Source organism: Aotus nancymaae, unplaced genomic scaffold (assembly GCF_030222135.1).
Source record: "Aotus nancymaae isolate 86718 unplaced genomic scaffold, 86718_ANA_hifiasm-v0.15.2.pri h1tg000010l, whole genome shotgun sequence".
NCBI classification, from domain to species: Eukaryota; Metazoa; Chordata; class Mammalia; order Primates; family Aotidae; genus Aotus; species Aotus nancymaae.
This window is the reverse complement of record NW_026988421.1, coordinates 1394768-1411542: the sequence shown is the minus strand read 5'-3', so window position 1 is coordinate 1411542 and position 16775 is coordinate 1394768. Positions and strand designations below refer to the sequence as shown.

At 55.4% G+C, this 16775-nt stretch overlaps 1 protein-coding gene across 1 annotated transcript in view; it reads left to right on the top strand.

The window, feature by feature from the left end:
• Positions 1-9734, top strand: part of MGMT (O-6-methylguanine-DNA methyltransferase) — a 282734-nt gene extending 273000 nt beyond the window's left edge. Inside the window, exon 5 of the mRNA XM_012464210.3 lies at positions 7679-9734. Within this exon, the coding sequence (XP_012319633.2) occupies positions 7679-7888 (210 nt within the window). The 3' untranslated portion in view covers positions 7889-9734. The remainder of the gene's footprint in view (positions 1-7678) is intronic.
• The last annotated feature ends 7041 nt before the right edge of the window (positions 9735-16775 follow it).

Sequence of the window (16775 nt, the reverse complement as noted above, 5' to 3'; positions counted from 1 at the left end):
CCCCACTCACTCACTCAGCCGGTGGAAGTGTTGGGTGCCTGTTTTATGATCCACACTGCTGTAGATGCCTGGAGTATAGCAGCAAACAAAACGGACAAAAAGGCCTGCCTGCAGGGTGCCTCCCTCCTAGGAGGACAGCCAAGAAAGGGTGCACATCCAACCCCATCTCTCTGGGGCTGCACTCCCACTGAGGCCCATGGCTCTCTGCGTCTCAAGAGCTACAGCCCCACATGTGAGCACGCGGGGCAGTAGGCCTTGCAGCACGGATGGTGTACCGCACGCACCTCACGTCTCACCAGGGATGGCACTCCCCGTGCCCTCAGAGCCCTTCTGTGTCCTCATCCTTCCCGTGTGTCTGCAGTCAGGTTTCACTGAGCTTGAGGCTCCCAGGCTGTGCAGCCTCAGGCCGTGCTCCCCAGAGGACAAGGCCCAGCCGGGACACAGCATGGTGGGCAGCGTGGCCTGTGGTACCTGGGGACATCGGGGGCGCCCTTGCTCTCCCATCTCCCAATACCCAGGCCTGGCCCCTGGGTCACAGGCCATGTAGCATGAGGAGGGAAGTTGCACACGGCCTGCCATGTGGGTGTGGCCAAGGCCACGCGTGCCTGTTGGGAAGGGTGGGCAGGAAGGGTGCCCCCGTCTGCATGGCCCACTGGGAGAACCCACGCAACCCCAAGAACATTCACCCAGGGATGGTGCGCACTCACACTAGCAATGCCTTCTCCTGAAAGCTCTGAGAGTTTCTAACATGACAAAGCTTGCTGATCAGGGAGCGCAAATATGGTCACTCTGTCGTGGGATGGAAATGACTAAATCACAGTGACCCCACTTTTTGAAAAATCACTGTGGCTTTGCTGTTGGTTTTCAAAACTACTTCCATCCCTGCTCACAGGAGAGAGGCCAGCGTGTTCACACCACAGCCTGCTGCTCCTGCGGCCCGCTGCGGCATCCCAGGGCAGAGCCTCCGTTTCTAGGAGATGACAGTTATGTGGGCTTTTGCACAAAACTGCATTGTTCATCCTTAAAAAGCAGCTCTGCTAGGTTTGCAATGGATTGCATCGTCATCATGTACACCCTGATCTGGGCAAGCTTTCTGCCATGTTAAAATATCCCAAATATCCCAGGATTGAGGTGCCACAGGGACGGCCACCATCCCACCTCCTGCATCTCTTCCCGTCCTCAGGGTTGGTGATGTGGCTGGTGGGCGCAGTTGGCCTTTCCTTTGGCACCTGTCACACGTTAATTGCGGCATCTTCAGCTACATTGTCATAAAACGTCTGCAGCACACAGTGGGGGTCTTATTTTTAGAGTGCATGGGAGATGTTACCAAATCAAGTTTCTGACGATGGTTTTCGACGTTTCCCAGTAAAGCTTAACCTGCATCCCCTCTGGAAGGCCGCCGTCTTCTCCCTGGTTGCGAGTCCATTTTGAGGTGTTCAGCCTGGTGAAAAGGCAGCTCAGACGCTGCGGTGTTGCAGCTCCGTGTAAGGCCCGTGAGAACTGTGGCTGCGAATGGGTTTTGGGGGTTCTCCTCCTGCATCACTGCAGTGCCTGCTTCAGGCCGTGTCTACTCTTCCTGCCCCTCCAGGAGAGTAAGTCATCGTCTTCTCCCCGCTGAGGTGGGTTCGGCTCTCTCCGTGCACACACGTGAAGATGGGAGTGGCCCCATCAGTGGCCTCGACTCCGCTCGGTCCCTCACGTGGGCAGCTCCCCTAACTGGCGTGCAGCGTGGTGAAACCCTCCCCCAGCAGCCTTTCGTGAGGCCGGCAGTTTCTCTCTCTGCAGTGGAGCTGCCGTAGCAATTCTGCTTGTGGCAATATTCAGAGACATTTATTGTTCTGCAAACCAGCGTGACTCTCTTCTCCTGCTATTAATCTCTATGAGTGTCTCTGTTCCAGTATGGCCTCAGTCACTGAAACGTACGAAGTAGTATCACATGGGGTGTCAAACCCTAATGTCCGAGGAGTCCACACATTGACACCCCGTCACGTGGCAGAGCCGAGACTGGAGGTGAGCACAGCACCGGGCAGGACGGTTCCAAGGGCGCCATGTCACGCCCTTCCCAGCGTCCACCTGTGCGGAGGGCAGCCAGGCGGTGGTGGCCTCCTGTGGCCTTGCTGTCACCGTCACTGTGTGCGGTGACCTTCACCCTGAGGAAGAGGCCGCGGCTCCAGTACCCACAGATGCTTCAAAGTATGGCACAGACACACCAGAGACACTCCCGCAAGAAACCTTCACCTACGTAGTTTCCTATCGTTCAGGGTGACCCAGGGACTTGAGGGAGGAAGGGCCCTAGCCAGCGGTGAGCCATTGCTGTTGTCAAGTGTCCTCAGGAGTGTTTCCCTTTGGCACTGACAGCAGCGTCCCAGCCGGGAGGCTGCGCACATCCAGCCCAGACGGTGCATCGCTGAGACTCGCTCACTGAAAACATCCCTTATGTTCAGGCTGAATAGAGCGATTGTGCATTTAAGGGAGGAGAGTGAAAAATGGACTTGGAGTGTTAAAAAAAACATCATAAAGCTCATTGTGCATTAATTCCTTAGGTGGCTTGCAATAAACAGGAGCACATGCTGGGTCATATTACTGCATTTGCTGTCGGCATGCGTTTCTCTTCCCCCACCAGAGTAAGGGATGACTTTTGCTATGTGGGGCTTTCCTCCATCCTAGGAGCTTGATTTCTCCAGAGTTTTCCAGGAAGGACTCATCAGGGGGTGTAAGGTGGTTGGTCAGCATTCCTGGAAGGCTGTCCGCCCAGCCCAGCGGGAGAGGATGGTCAGTTTCCCAGTATATCGAGTAGAAGACTCCTCGTGGCCCACCCCCTCCACGAAGCACCCTTCCTCTTCATCCTCAGACAGAATTTGCTAAATGCAGTTCAGAGGCAATCGATGCATTACACAGAGAGTCTCCCACCTTTTTCTAAACAAATGCATTCCTGAGGAGTTAGTTTAGTCACAGATTGCCACGAGCGTTAATGACCCCCCGAGTTGTGTTCTGCCAGTCACCCAGATGGCTACTGATAAAGACTTAGCATCATGTTCTAAGTGTCAGGGTTGTCAGTGGAGCTGAACCATTTGACCAGAAGAAAAAAACGCACAGGGAGCTATTGATTACAGCTTCTCGGTGTCACTTGTTCACCAGGATTTAGGTATTGATGAGGCTGCGAGTGAAAACAAGCTCTTTCCCTTGTGGGCTGCTACCCAGAAGAACAAAGGCAAAGTTGGAAGAAATATTCAGCCGGCACCCGAATCAGAGGGATTCCATTATTGATTGAAAGGCCCCTTCATGTTATTTTTGTTGGAAACAAATCTATGGGTTTGGAAGTTTTATAGCATTTGAGAAAGGGGCTGCATAAGTGATGGATTCATGTATTGGATGAATTAGATTTCACAGCATGAAGATTCCAATGCAGCTGTGATATTATGAGCTTCTTGGTTATTGATAAAAATTACATTTTATGCAGCACATGCTTTAAAGGAGAGGGCATAGAGGGTACGGATCCTTTGAAAATGGCCTTAGGGCCCCGATAAATTTCAGCAGCTTTCATTATTTTAATAGTCTGAAACCTGCCACCAAAATTAACACAAACAGAAGCAGCTTTCCCTGTTTCTAATGGTAAAAACGGTGCCTATGTGGTAAGTCACCTATTCCCCATCACAGCATGCTAAGGTGAGGACAGGCCATAGCTGTCGGGGTCGTGGTCATTCCGTGCCGTCTGTCCTGGCCTCTGCATTGATATATAGGAAGAGGGCGAGGGAGGCATGTTTATTTTACTCATTGTTATAATTTCATAGCTCACTGAGAGGAGAGAAGAAAAATCAAAGCTCTGTTGTAAAATCTACTATTAGGTAGGAAAATGGAATTGGTGCCTAAATATTTATAAAACTAGATTGAATTAAATGCTTACCTCTTTATCAAAAACATGAATTGTTTATTATCTAATAATGCCCTCACAGCAATTACTAATGGGACTGTTGTATTTGATAAAAATCGTCAATCAGGGTAAATATTCTATCCTGGAGATTTCCTGTGACTTATTCCGGAAGGCTGGGATTCTCCGCCGTTCCAGGACTTGCCAGTTACTATACTTCACTCTATTAAACTCGACGCCGAAAGCAGTCACAGCTCTCCGCCACCCGCCTTTCCCATGTCATCGTCAGAATCCTCTTCAGCTGCGTCACTGGCGCACATTTCCATGGTGACCCAAACTCTGGTCAAATCAGGACCAGCGGCATGATGTGCAGGAAGCCAGAGCCCCACCCTGCAGCCACATCATCTGCTGGCCCCAGCTGGCACCCCACAAGGTCCACCTCGACAGTCCACGTCAAGGAGGAGCTGTGATGGAACCGTGCAGGAGAGTGGTTAGAGCCCCACCTTTGCCACCTAGCAGCCTTATGAACTTGGGTGTGAGACTCCATTCAGCCGGAGACTGACAGGCCTGGCAGAGCCTGTTGGGGTGATAGGGGCCCCAGGATGGGGTAGAAGATGCAGCAGCATCAGGCACTGGTGGACACACCTGCTCCCAGGAGCTTTAAGCGCCCTTTCCAAGGCAGGGCTGGGGCTTCCCCCACCTCCCTCGGGGACTTGTGTAGCTGGGCCCTACAGAGGGCCACACCCACCAGGTGAAGTCTGTGGCAGGTACCTGTGTGGCAGTGACACAAGCTGCCTGCCCCAAAAGCCTTGGGGGTGTGCAAGGGCAGGAATCACCTCCCCAGGAAGCAGAGCTGCCCAAGAAACAGCTTGGAGACGCCGGGCACACACCCCCAGCTGCTTCCTCTAAAAGCTCACCTCACCAGTCACTGTTTGCTTTGTCCAGTTCACTGGCTTTGGAGGGTGGAGTGTGGGGGAGCTGGGCATGGGTGGAAATCATCTCTCTGTTGAGCTGGGAATACATGGAGAGAAAAAGAAGAGCAGAGCCGGAGTGGTGCCCAGGGGTACCGGAGTGATACCGAGGGGTACTGGCATGATACCCAGCGGTAGCCTGAGCATGCCTCATCCTTGGGATCCCACAGGAATGGCTGTTTTTCCTCATCAGGGCAGGACGCTGGGAGCAGGGCAGCCATGTGTGAAGCCTGGGGAGAGGCCACAGGTCAGCATCCGTGTCTGGGCTGTCTGGGGTGCTGGGACGAGTGGGCTGCCCTCCAGCTCAGGATGCAGGGAAGAAGTGGGGCCAGGCAGTGAGCGGTTCCTAGACTCCTCCTATTCGCCTTCCACATGTCGTGCCAGCCGAAAACTTTCCAGAGCGAGCTTGGAGCCCTTCCCCATTTCTCTGGAGCCTGCGCTGGTTCTAGTCGTTGTTCTTACTGGCAGTTTATGTTCTTCATGGAGCAGCCACTGTGATGCTTTGCACAATGATGAGGCATGCCCCCCCCCACACATCCACCGAGATGTCCTGGTCCCTTTGTGGCTGCCCACCCACGCCCCTGCTCCCCAGGCACCATGAGCTGCTTACCCTGGGCACCGGGATGAAGGCGGTTGCCCAGGGAGGGGGGCTCTCTGGCCCATTCTTTCCTTAGAAAGCTGCGTGAGACTTCCCCACACACTCCTGGTGCGAGACTGCCCCACACACTCCGGGTGGGAGACTGCCCCATGCACTCCTGGTAAGCCGTCCAGGAGCAGCTCTTCACAGTAACCCTTGTCGGGATGCTTAAACAAATGGCCTTTGAGCCCCTGGCATCCCCTGTGGTGGGCATACAGGCTGTGTGGCCATCCCTGGCTGCCCAGGCAGAGGGGGACAACCAGAGAGACGCCCATATGTTACATTCCTGTCTTCCGCCTTTCTGAGCCAACTGAGAAATGGATAGCAGACCTCAAGATTTTAACTTTGTTAGGATAAAAGCAAGATTGAAGGCGGGGGTGGGGGGCACGGGGCATGGCCCTGGTGGCTTCCCAGTAATTCCCGCAAGAATCACACGCCTCATCACTGTCCTCGCTGGCTAGGCTCAGGTCTCCCAAGCCAGGGCAGGGGCTGACCGTCTCAGAAGAGACCAGGGTGCCCCAACCATGGGGCCAGCGGGTCACCTGCAGGAGCCCTACAGTGCTAAGCTGGGCATACCCTTCTCTTCCTCTCTTATCAGTGGTCAGTGACTCTTCTCCCTTGTGGGGGTGAGAGCGGAGGAGGCCAGGAGCTACATGGAAATCAGAGGCAGGGGCCACGGCAGCTGCCCCTACCCCCACCCAACACAGGTGGCTGTCGGAGCTTCAAGCGGTCAGTGGACCCACGGAGCTCCTCCCGTCTACACAGCTCGGGCAACGCCAAAGGACCAAGGCAGAGTTTCCCTGAGGACTGTGCTGAAGGAGGCACCCACCCCTCTAGAGGGAACGGGGATTCCCTTCCCCTAACAGGACTGGCCACAAGGAAGCAGTTGGCAGGCAGGACCCAGGGCCTGTGCACGGCCACGTGGTTGTGATCCTCACTCTGGATCAGCCCTGTCGGCACAGGGTATCCTGAGCTCAGGTCAGCCACAGGTCCGGACCATGCCGGCTCCAGGCTGGGAAATAACAGGTTGATGCTACCAGAGGCCCCAAGAGGCCGCAGCCAGGGCCCTGTCCCTGGGGGTGCAGGAGCCCCGAGGAAGGCACCGCCTGCAGCTTGGTCTCTGTGCCCTCACCCTTTCACGATGGTGCCAGCCCTGGCCTCACATGCGGGATGAGGATGGCAGCATTTTGGGCTGCTGGTGAGTTTGGTGAATGTGGAGATGGCATCTTGAAAGCTGTCACTCCCTTGGGTCCCTTGGTGGAGCCCTTTTGCTCACTGCTTCCTCTGGTTGAGTGGGGGTTGTTTTCCTTGTGACATGAGCTTGCTTTTTGAAGCCTCTCTGCTAGTTTAAGACAGGTATGTCCTCAGCATAACTCTCGGGTGAGGGGCTGGACAACAGCTGTCTTCCTGAGCCCCTGAGTGGGGAGGCTGCCCACAGCAGCTGTGGGATCCCAGCTGGTATCCAGGGGAGGAACTCGCCGTGCCCTGCCCCTGGTGGGGGTGGCCAGGGAGCTTCTCAGACCCCTACAGGCACCCCAAGACTAAGGAGGGAGACACATCCCCGCTCCCGGGGCAGCGTGAGGCAGGGGTCGGCCAAGTCTCCTGTCAAGGGCCAGAGAGTAAATATGTCAGTCTTGGCAAAGCGGCCACAGCCAGTATGGAGAAAAAGGCATGACTGGGTTCTAGTAAAACTTCATTTACAAAAGCAGGTGGTGGGCTGCACAGGCCCACAGCCACAGTGGCTGGCCATGGGCTGGAGAGGCCTGTGCAGGTACGGTCTCCCCGACACTTCCTGTGATGCCTGGGTGACATCTGGGGAGGGTTGAAAGCGTCACGTACTGCCAGAACTTGGAGATGTAGTTTTCAGTTTTGTAAGTGAACATTGTAAATTACTCACCGGGTGAAATTAAGTTTTCTCCTCCCAAATCTTGGCACAAAGTGATTCTCTGAAGATGCCCACATCACCTCAGCGCACGCATCCCTCCTCCAGCCACGCCGAGACCCTCAGGGACTCAAGGGCCTCAGGGGAGGGGGAGTTAACGCTGAGACACAGCTGGCACCCACCCATGCCAACAATCTGGTCCCAACACGGGCCCCTGCTTGGAGGGTACAGGACTCCTGTCAATCAGGGCTTTGCCCTTGTCCCCAAAGACCTCATTGGCCAGATCCCTAAAAGACGATGGCTCTCCCCCTGTGTTCCAGGTCCCGATCCTCATCCCGTGCCACAGAGTGGTCTGCAGCAGCGGAGCCATGGGCAACTACTCCGGGGGACTGGCGGTGAAGGAATGGCTTCTGGTCCACGAAGGCCACCAGCTGGGGAAGCCAGCCTTGGGAGGGAGCTCGGGTCGGGCAGGGGCCTGGCTCGGGGCAGTGGGGCCCACCTCGGGCTCCCCGCCTGCCGGCCCCAACTGAGTGATGCTTGAGCGACACAGACTTGTAACACCGCGTCGGACGTAGGGTGTGGGGACGCGGCTGTATTAAAGGAGGTGACTGTTTCCTGGGGAACGAGCGTGTCTGCCCTCTGTGTTTCCATGTTTGCCAGCATCGTGAGTTCAGACGCACGCGGCCGTGCACGCACGTGTTTCCTTCCCTAACACTGCCGTTGCTGTTTTCTTGTCCATTAAAACAGGCTGAGCAAGTGGGGAAGGCCTGGCCCGTGTTGGGGCCACAGGCCACAGACAACTGCCACAGCCGCCGTCCGAGGCCAGCTTAGGCCCATCCCAGGCCGTCCACGCTGGAAAGCCGGCCCTGCCCCAGCACGTCCCCACCATGCCGCCTTCCTGGCTGTGTCCACGCTGTGCTGACGTTTCCCACTCACAGTTCCTCGCATCCCACTCTCAGGTCTCGCTGAAGGAAAGGGGAGCAGGCCTTGGAAGTCGATGCTTGTGAAGGCTTTATAGCTTTGTTTTCCACCTGCCAGAAAGGCTCACACAAGAGGCATCCACTTACGATCTGTATCGGGTGGGTAGAAAATAACCATATGCCAAGATTTGGCAAGACAGAGAGCTCTCTGGCCACGGGTTCAGTGGAGCTTGCACCTCTCTGAGAGCTTAAGTGTCACCCTCTCTCCATATGCCCTGGCCCAGGCCCCGGGCAGCAGGTAGGAGGGGACCCGGGCTTCTCATCTCGGGCGCTGCCCCAAAGGGGCCTCAGGGACCGTGGGCCTGTTAGGACCCCAGCACCCCAGTGTCGATCCTGGAAGTCAAAGGTCACGACTCTGGTGGGCCAGCTCACGTCACTGATGGCAGCAGGGCGGGTTTCTGGCGTTGGCCGTGTGCTGCCGTCCGATACCTCATTCTCGTGTTGTCCTTCTCGCCGTGTAATTGACAGACTCCAAAAGCCTGAAGGGAAACCTGTCGCTCTGGAGGTGGATGAATAAAACAGAGCATGCGATGTATAGAGAAGGAGCCCGCACCCACCTGGGCACCAGAGTGCCGGGTTCTTATCCAGCATTCTTTGCCACAGTGTGAACCGCAGCAGCGAAGTCAGCGTGGTTCTGTACGTCACCGAGGCCTGGATGAAAGCGTGGCCTCGCGAGGTGTATGATCAGGACCTGCCTTGTATTTCATGTTGTCTTAACACCAACAAAAGAAATCAGATTTCAGGCTTTTCTCGCTGATTTATGGTTTATCATATCCCTTTCTGGCATCAGTCAAATTCTGGGTTTTTCCTGTGACGTACAGTCATGTGACTCTTGCCCCACTCTCTTCACTCTTGGTGTTTTTGAAGCGGGGGAAGTCACACGGCAGGTCATGCAGACACAGGCTTTTTGTGGGACGGGCTCCTGGGCCTCCTTGCTCCGCGCAGGCCTTGGGTACTGCACACCGTGTGTCACCATCAGGACTCACAGGCTGTCTGGTCATTTTTGACATTGCCGAAGGGGAGTGGGAAGAGCTGGGTGCCGTCTGCCCCAGGGGTGGTGCCCACGTCCCCCACAGAGGATGTCCCTTTCCAGTAATGGCAGGTCACCAGGCCCAGCTTTTCCCTCTGCGTGAACAGAACAGAAGCTTCTGGCTCTCCAAGGCAGCAGCTTGGGGCCTGGTGGCCCTGGTGTGTGAGCCGCAAGTGCTTTCCAACAGAGGGCACCAGAGCCGTGCGGTGTGCCGTGGAGACCCCGGCACCACTTCCCTGCTCCAGGATGGAACTGAAGGAGGGCCACCCGGCGGCACCCCAGTGGATGTCTCCCCTGCACCCTGAGACCCTGCAGGCCGCCCCCATCAGCCGCACGCTGACCGGCAGACACACATGCTGCATGCAGCCCGCCTCCACTGTTTGGGTCCCATGAACGATGGGAGCCTCCCAGTGAGATCTCCAGGTCTCTAAGCAGGCACAGGCTCAGAGGGAAGGTCCTGGGGCCACATGACTGCAGACAGCAAGGGCCGAGCCCCCAGACCCAGATCAGCTCCTGGCAGCAGGGGACCCGCCCATCAAAGCCTTCCAAGGTGAGCCAGCAGCTCTGTGTGGCCTGAGAGCACATGTGGGCCTGTCTGGGCCATACCCTCGGTGCAGCACAAAGCCATGTTCTGTGTCCTCTCCCAGGTTTCCGCGGCCCTGTAGCACAGGCTTGATAGATGCTCCGAGGTTCCTCTGACAGCCGCAGCAGCAGGGCTCCGACCGGCGGGGCCATGTACCGCTCCAAAGACAAGCTCTGCGGAGGCCGACATGAAAAGCCAACGCGTGGGTCGCCTAGAGCCACTCTGGCTCCAAGCTGCAGCGCGGCTCGTGAAAATACAGAAGGAGAGGGCAGACACAAAGAAATTCAAAAATATTTTCCAAATAAAAAGAAATGTCAAAACAAGAAAGCTGTGTTCTTCGGCCTTGGCCCCAGGTCCCCTCACCCTGTTGTGTCCCCAGCCCCTGATGCTTTGAAGTCTGACACTGGCCCGGGGTCCCCTCACCCTGTTGTGTTCCCAGCCCCTGATGCTTTGAAGGCTGACACCGAGACCTGCCGCGACGCAGCAGCCACCTCGCAGCTGCTCAGACCCACCGCGCCAGGCTCACCTGCTTCTAGAGAGAATGAGAGTCAGAAGTAATGTGTGTTTTTGCGGAACTACACTGGGAACAAAATAGTCGCCCTTGGCCACGCAGGAGACTGGGTTTTGCGAGGGGTTGTCTTCCCAGTCTCTCTTCCCATTGGGAGCAGAAGGGTCCAATAAAGCCACCCGCATTCCGCGTGTCCTGTGGCCGCCTCCAGTGGTGAGTCTGTGAGGCCAAAGAAGAGAAGCTCTGACCATGCAGACGCGCCCGTTAGGGCATCGGCGAACGCGGAATCGGGCAGCTGGAAGAGTGCTCATCTGAGGATTTGCAGACCTTCTTGTGGGCATGAATTTGCACTTCCAGATGTGAAGGTTGCAATCTAGGGCGTTGCAGAGGAAGCAAGCAAGCTCACCTTATAGGGAACTTAATTGCGGTTTGTAATTCGTATTCCCTTTTTACCCAGCAGAAACAGCTTACCAAATACCCCTCCAGTGGCTGGATAACGTGCCAGCGACTGAAATCATTTGTGAGAAATGAGTATCTCTGGTGCACAGCACCCCATGTGCCTCTCCAGAATCCCATTTGGAGGCTCCAAGCAAGTCCAGTATAGATATGTTTACACTGGAATCATCAGTTTTGTTTCTTAAATTGTTTGTAAACAGCAGTATTACCCTGGAACCTACTTCCTACGAAACTGTAAGATAAGAATAAAATCCCCTACACCCAAATGGCTTAGAAACCTGAGTGGTGGCGTGACCCACCAGAGCCTGTGGAGTGCTGGACTCTGGGGAGTATTCTCGAAGCAATGTGAAGTGTCCTTCTTGCAGAAATGCATTTACAGATTTGTGTGGCTGTAACCCCTAACCTGGCTACAAGGACAGAACAGCCCCGGGGGCCATGTCCCCTCCCCATCTGTGCCACTTGCCCACCTTGGCTGTCGGTGCACCCACAGCAGTGACCATGGGCAGTGGTGCCAGCTTGGACCTCACCCGTTGGAGTGGGCAGGATGTCACACTGAGCTGACGTGAGATTGTTCGTCACTGCCCATCTCTGTGCTGTTTGGGGTTCTAACAGCACAGAGGACGATTCTGAAGTGATAGATAAATTGGCTTCATGTAGGAACAAGAGGAAAAGTGTTTTATTTTACTAAGAAGATTTTACTGGAAGACCAATCTGGAAACGGCCCTTACTTCGGCCGCAGCTGCTGGGATGTCCTGGGGCCTCACCTGTCTGGTCTGCCTCTCCTTGCTGTTGTCAGGGCGGCGGGGTCCCCGGGAACAGTCCAAGACCCTGGGGTGGGGGATTTCCATTTTTTGGCTTCCCTCAGACCATATGGGTTTTTTTTTTTTCCTTTCTTTCTTGTTCATGGGCATTTGATTAAAAGTTTGTGTTTAAAGAGCTGAACTTCACATCAGTTTTATTTATCAGTTTGAAAGACATTGAGCTCTAAACATGGTTCTGCTTAAGGCCTCTGCCAAGCAGCCCCGTCTGTCTGTCTGTCTGTCTGTCTGTCTGAAGAGACAGGAAAGTGGAGAAACTGCAGGTACCGACCTGTCTCTAGGCCACTGAGGGCAGCCGTCCAGCATCCTCGGGACCCCGTGGCTCCAGCTGCTGACAGATGGGAAACGTCTGGCCTCCATCACCAGGTCACCTCGACAAGGATCTGTAATGGGAGCAGGGGCAGGGGTGGATGAGAAAGTAGGAAGTGGATTCTGGGCAGTGAGGTGCGAATTGACGGCAGAGCCCAGCCTGACAGCACCTTTGATTGATGAAAGGACATTGTTAACAAGCCTTTAAAGTTTCTCATTAATGTTTTTTTCATTGAAAAAAAAGCCACCAGAAAAAAATTCCACATGGACAGTAATTAAGATCGATCCCGTACAGTATGGTATCAATGTTGGGAACCTTTAGGAGAAAATTACCCACCCTCCTGTTAAAGACTTCTTTCCAGGCTGCCACTTTCTGTGCTGTTGAAAGTCCCTGGCAGTGTGGGGACCTGGGTGGTCAGGCCCGTTCTGCAGGTGTGATGTGGTCAGAGGGTGCAGAGTGGAGCCCCCCAGCTTTCATTGTCACGGACTCTGATGCAGTGGGGGAGGAAGAGCAGGGAAGGGTCTGCTGCCGTGGAGGGGCTGGAGTTCTCAGCTCCAAGTGGGTCCCAAGGAGTGCGTCTGAGCAGAGTGCACATGGTATGCGTGGTTCTCACCAGAGATGCTCCAGCCCTGGGGCGAGGGGGCCATCTCTTCCCCTTGTTTCTATGTGGGGGCTGAGTCAGCCCCCCATTGTACACACAGCACCACACACGTGCACGCCCAGAGGTTCTTCCAGGTACATGGCACTGCTGGTCGGACCCTGAACACCAGTGGAATGCCTACGTCCAGGCTCATTTGTTGACTCACATTAAGAAAACCCAGCTGGAGAAAGTATCAGGGTCCTAACATTAAGCAACATGTGAGATTGTGCAAAAAGGAGTGCTTTTGTGTGTTGTGATTGCCATGGCTACAAGGACAAGCGGATGCACGTGTGACACTTTGCAGGTGACAAGGAAGCCTGTATGGAGCATGGAGCCCGGTCCTGAGCAGGCTGGACTCTGCACGGTGGCCCTGGGGACTGGCACTTGCCTCCCCTGAGCCCCTTGCTGGAGGCAACAGATAGCCCAACTTAGGGCTCCTCCCACCTGACCAGACGGGCCATCTGCCACCACACCCCGGGCTGGACTCCACCCTTTAGGGGACCTCAGGTCAGGTGAGAGAACCCCTGAGCCAGACCTGGGACGTTCTGGAACACTCTGGAGCCAGCTCTCCTGCAAGAGCTATGGGCTGAGATCTGGCACCCCCATTCCAGGTAGAAGTTGGCCTGGCTGTGGCGGTGGAGCTCTGGAACAGGAGGCCCAAGGCCTGCACAGCATGCGTAGACTGCCTCTCTCAGTGCTGATGGTGAAGCAGACCCTTGGAACAAAGAACCCTGTGCTCCCCAGCCCTCCAGGCCGGAGTCAGGCAGCTCTCATCAGAATGCCCCACTCTGAGGTATCATGGTCAGCTTCCTGGGCCCCCAGCAGGCTTTGGTCCTTCCCCCTCAGCCACACAGAGGGTGGGCCTCCCTCACCCACAGGAGCCTTGGCAGGCAGTATTCCCACCATGTGAGGTCCCCCAGGGCACTAACCCCCTGCCCTTTGGCTGCTGTTCTCCAGCTATTCGGGAGTGGAGAGCTGCCCCCGCTCCACACAGCAGCGGCCAGAGGCTTTCTAGTCACCCAGGCAGGGAGCCCACGCCCTGTCTTGGCTTTAGGTTAGCAGAGGCCACAGTGAGCTGAACTGGGGGAACGAGGACCTGAGGAACTGTGGAGAGAAGCCCCTTTCTCTAAGAACCTGCACGGTGAGCATGCTCTCGGGGTCCCCACAAGGCCACTGGAGGAGACAGCCAAGCTCTGGTCACCCCAGATCTGCGGGGGCCGCTGCCTTTACTCTGACGTGGAGGGACTGTGGTGTGGGTCACCGTGAGGGCTCGAGCAGGGAGCAAGGAGCAGGCAGCAGCCATGGAAACCCAGTCCCCGGGCTCCCGCGTCCACGGAGTCTGTCAGGGTGGTGGGAGAAAGCACCCAGAAGTGACAGGGAGGGGGACGAGGGCCTCAGTCTAGCTCTGATGTCCCGGCCTGGACACTGGGCCCGGTTCAGGGCTTTGCAGCCTTCCGGATGCCCTGTGTGGCTGGGTTTGGGGCCAAGACTGTGACCTGTGATAGCAGGTCCAGAGTCTCTGAGGACACCCAATCCCAGAATCTTCCTAATCTAAGGATGTCAGGCCTGGGTGACCATGCCCTGGACCAGGCCCAGAAGCCAGAGGGAATCCTGGTGTCTGTGGCCCTGCCCGAGTGTCAGACGCATTCCCGAGGCACACCTGGGCCTCCCTCCCGCACCTCCCAGGAGTGCCCTTCAGCTCCAGGATGCAGCCCTGGACAGCATGTGCAGGTAAATCCAGAATGTTCACATGGGTACAAAGAAGGGCCATGGGCACGTCAGCTGCTGGTGCTCACAGACGTCCCTCTAATAAACTGACGTTGAGGACGGCAGATGGCGTGGAGGATGCTGTGGTCTGGGCCTGGGAGAGGTTGGAGCTGGTGGCCCCACAGATGGGCTGGTTCTTTTCATCACCTTTTAAGGATGGCATCTGTTGGGTGAGCATGTTTCTCTTGACCTTCCACTGTGTCCCGCTCTGGGCCAAAGCCCGAAGTGGGCTGGGCCTCCGCCCATTAGGTCTCCTGCCAGGACCTGCCTTGCTTCTAAGATGGAGGAACACCTTCCCCTGACTCTGGGAGGGCCGGGTCCTGCCACTCGGAGGTGAGGCCAGTGCAGGGAGCCAGGGCGGTAAATATGGGCCTCCTAACCCCACCTGCCAAGGGAGGTCCTCGGTGTTCACATCTATAAAACGGCGATGGGGGCTTGCCTCAGAAGAGTGCTAGAAGTAGCAAGAGACTTCAAAGATCTTTGAAAACTACAAGGCACAAAAGAGAGTGAGAACAAAGACCTCTCCAAGGCACGTGCAAAGAAGTGTGGCCAGGGATTCACCAAAGTTGTGTTACGTGAATAAATGGGATCAACCCAGTGACGCAGCAGTGAGGGACCGGATCCATCCCCTGGAAACATTCAGTAGAATGGGCGTAATCTCAGCCTGTTTTGTTCTCATGGGAAGAGGCCCATCCCACTGGAGCGGTGAGGGAGAAGAGTTGATGCCAGACAATGCATAAGGCACGTGCCCAGGTGCAATGCCCAGAAGCGGGGTCAGAGCTCATCCCCCATCTCTGGGTGAGGGGATTACAAGCAGTTTCCCTTCTGTATACCTGGCTATGCATGGGTGTGTATACAAACACATGCCCACACACATATACTGTACATAATACCTAAGGAAGGAGGAACGGAAGGGAGGGAGGGAGGAATCTCAGTCTTTCCATTTTTATTTTAGATTCAGGGGAGGCATGTGCAGGTTTGTACAAGGGTGTACTGCATGATGCTGAAGCTTGGGCTTCTATCGATCCTGTCACCCAGATAGTGAACGTCTATACCCAGTAAGGTGCTTTTCAGCCCTTTCCCCCCTCTCCCCACCTTTGGAGTCCCTGGTATCTCTTGTCCCCATCTTTATGTCTGTGTATACCCAGGACTTAGCTCTCACTTCTGAGTGAGAACATGCAGTATGGGGATTTCTTGCATCAGTTTGCTTAGGATCACGGACTCCAGCTGCCTCCACGTTGCAAATGGTTTTGTTCTTTTTTATGACTGCATAGTATTCCATGGTGTATATGTACCACACTTTATCCAGTCCACTGTGGATGGACACCCAGGTTTATTCCCTGTCTTTGCATTGTGAATGGTGCTGTGATGAGCGTAGGAGTGCATGTCTTTTCAGCTGAGCGATTTATTTTCATTCGAGTAGATACCCAGTGACAGATGCTGGGTTGAATGGTAGTTCCATCTTAAGGTCTCCGAGAAATCTCCATACTGCTTCCCACAGGGGCTGGAGCAATTTGCAAGGAATCTCTGTTTTCAAAAGGAAAGCTCGGGTGAGAGGAAGTGGTGGTATTGATGCTACTCCCTACACACAGCACAGATCCCCAGGACTTCATGAGGAACACAGTCCTCTATTTGAAGACACCACTTCCCAAGGAGGTTTATAAGAACAAATACCTGTTAGTGTTCATTTACGTTCTCAGGAAGACCCTGAGGAGAAGTGGTCTTTGAAGTGGTTAGTTTGTAAGTTATTGACCGAGGGTCCGGGCTGGAGGAAGCTGTGCCCGGCCAGGTCCGTGGCGTGTTCTCTGGGGGAGAGTTCTGATTTTGTTCGGATGTTACTCGAAAGGATGCTTTTAAGGCAATGTGGAATGTAGACAGGAACCGGCATCTGTCCCCGGAGAGTGAGCACCGCCCAGGATTAAATAAAGCATCTCATCCCAGGTGACGCAGGAGCCTGTTTGTCTTACGGCTTTGGTGATTTCAAATGGCCTGGGGTATGCACGCATGATGGCAGGTTCGTGGGGGCTGCAGAAGCCTCTTGAGAAGAGTCGTTATCTTGTCTCTGCACCAGCTGTACATGGGTGGTATCAGGGATCTCCTCACCTGGGCAGATGGAGGAGGTGGCCTCTGGTCTGAGTGTGTTCACTGCACGCGCATCACCACCTCTGTCACATCTGTCCTTCCAGCAGCCCAGCTCAGGGGCCACACAGGAAGCCAAGGAAGCCATCAGAGACGTGGCCTTTCTCTCCAGCACCAGCGCCCTCCCTTGGTCTAGGCGGCCCAGGATGTGTGGGGCTGGATGCCAGCGACTGGACCCTGAGAGTC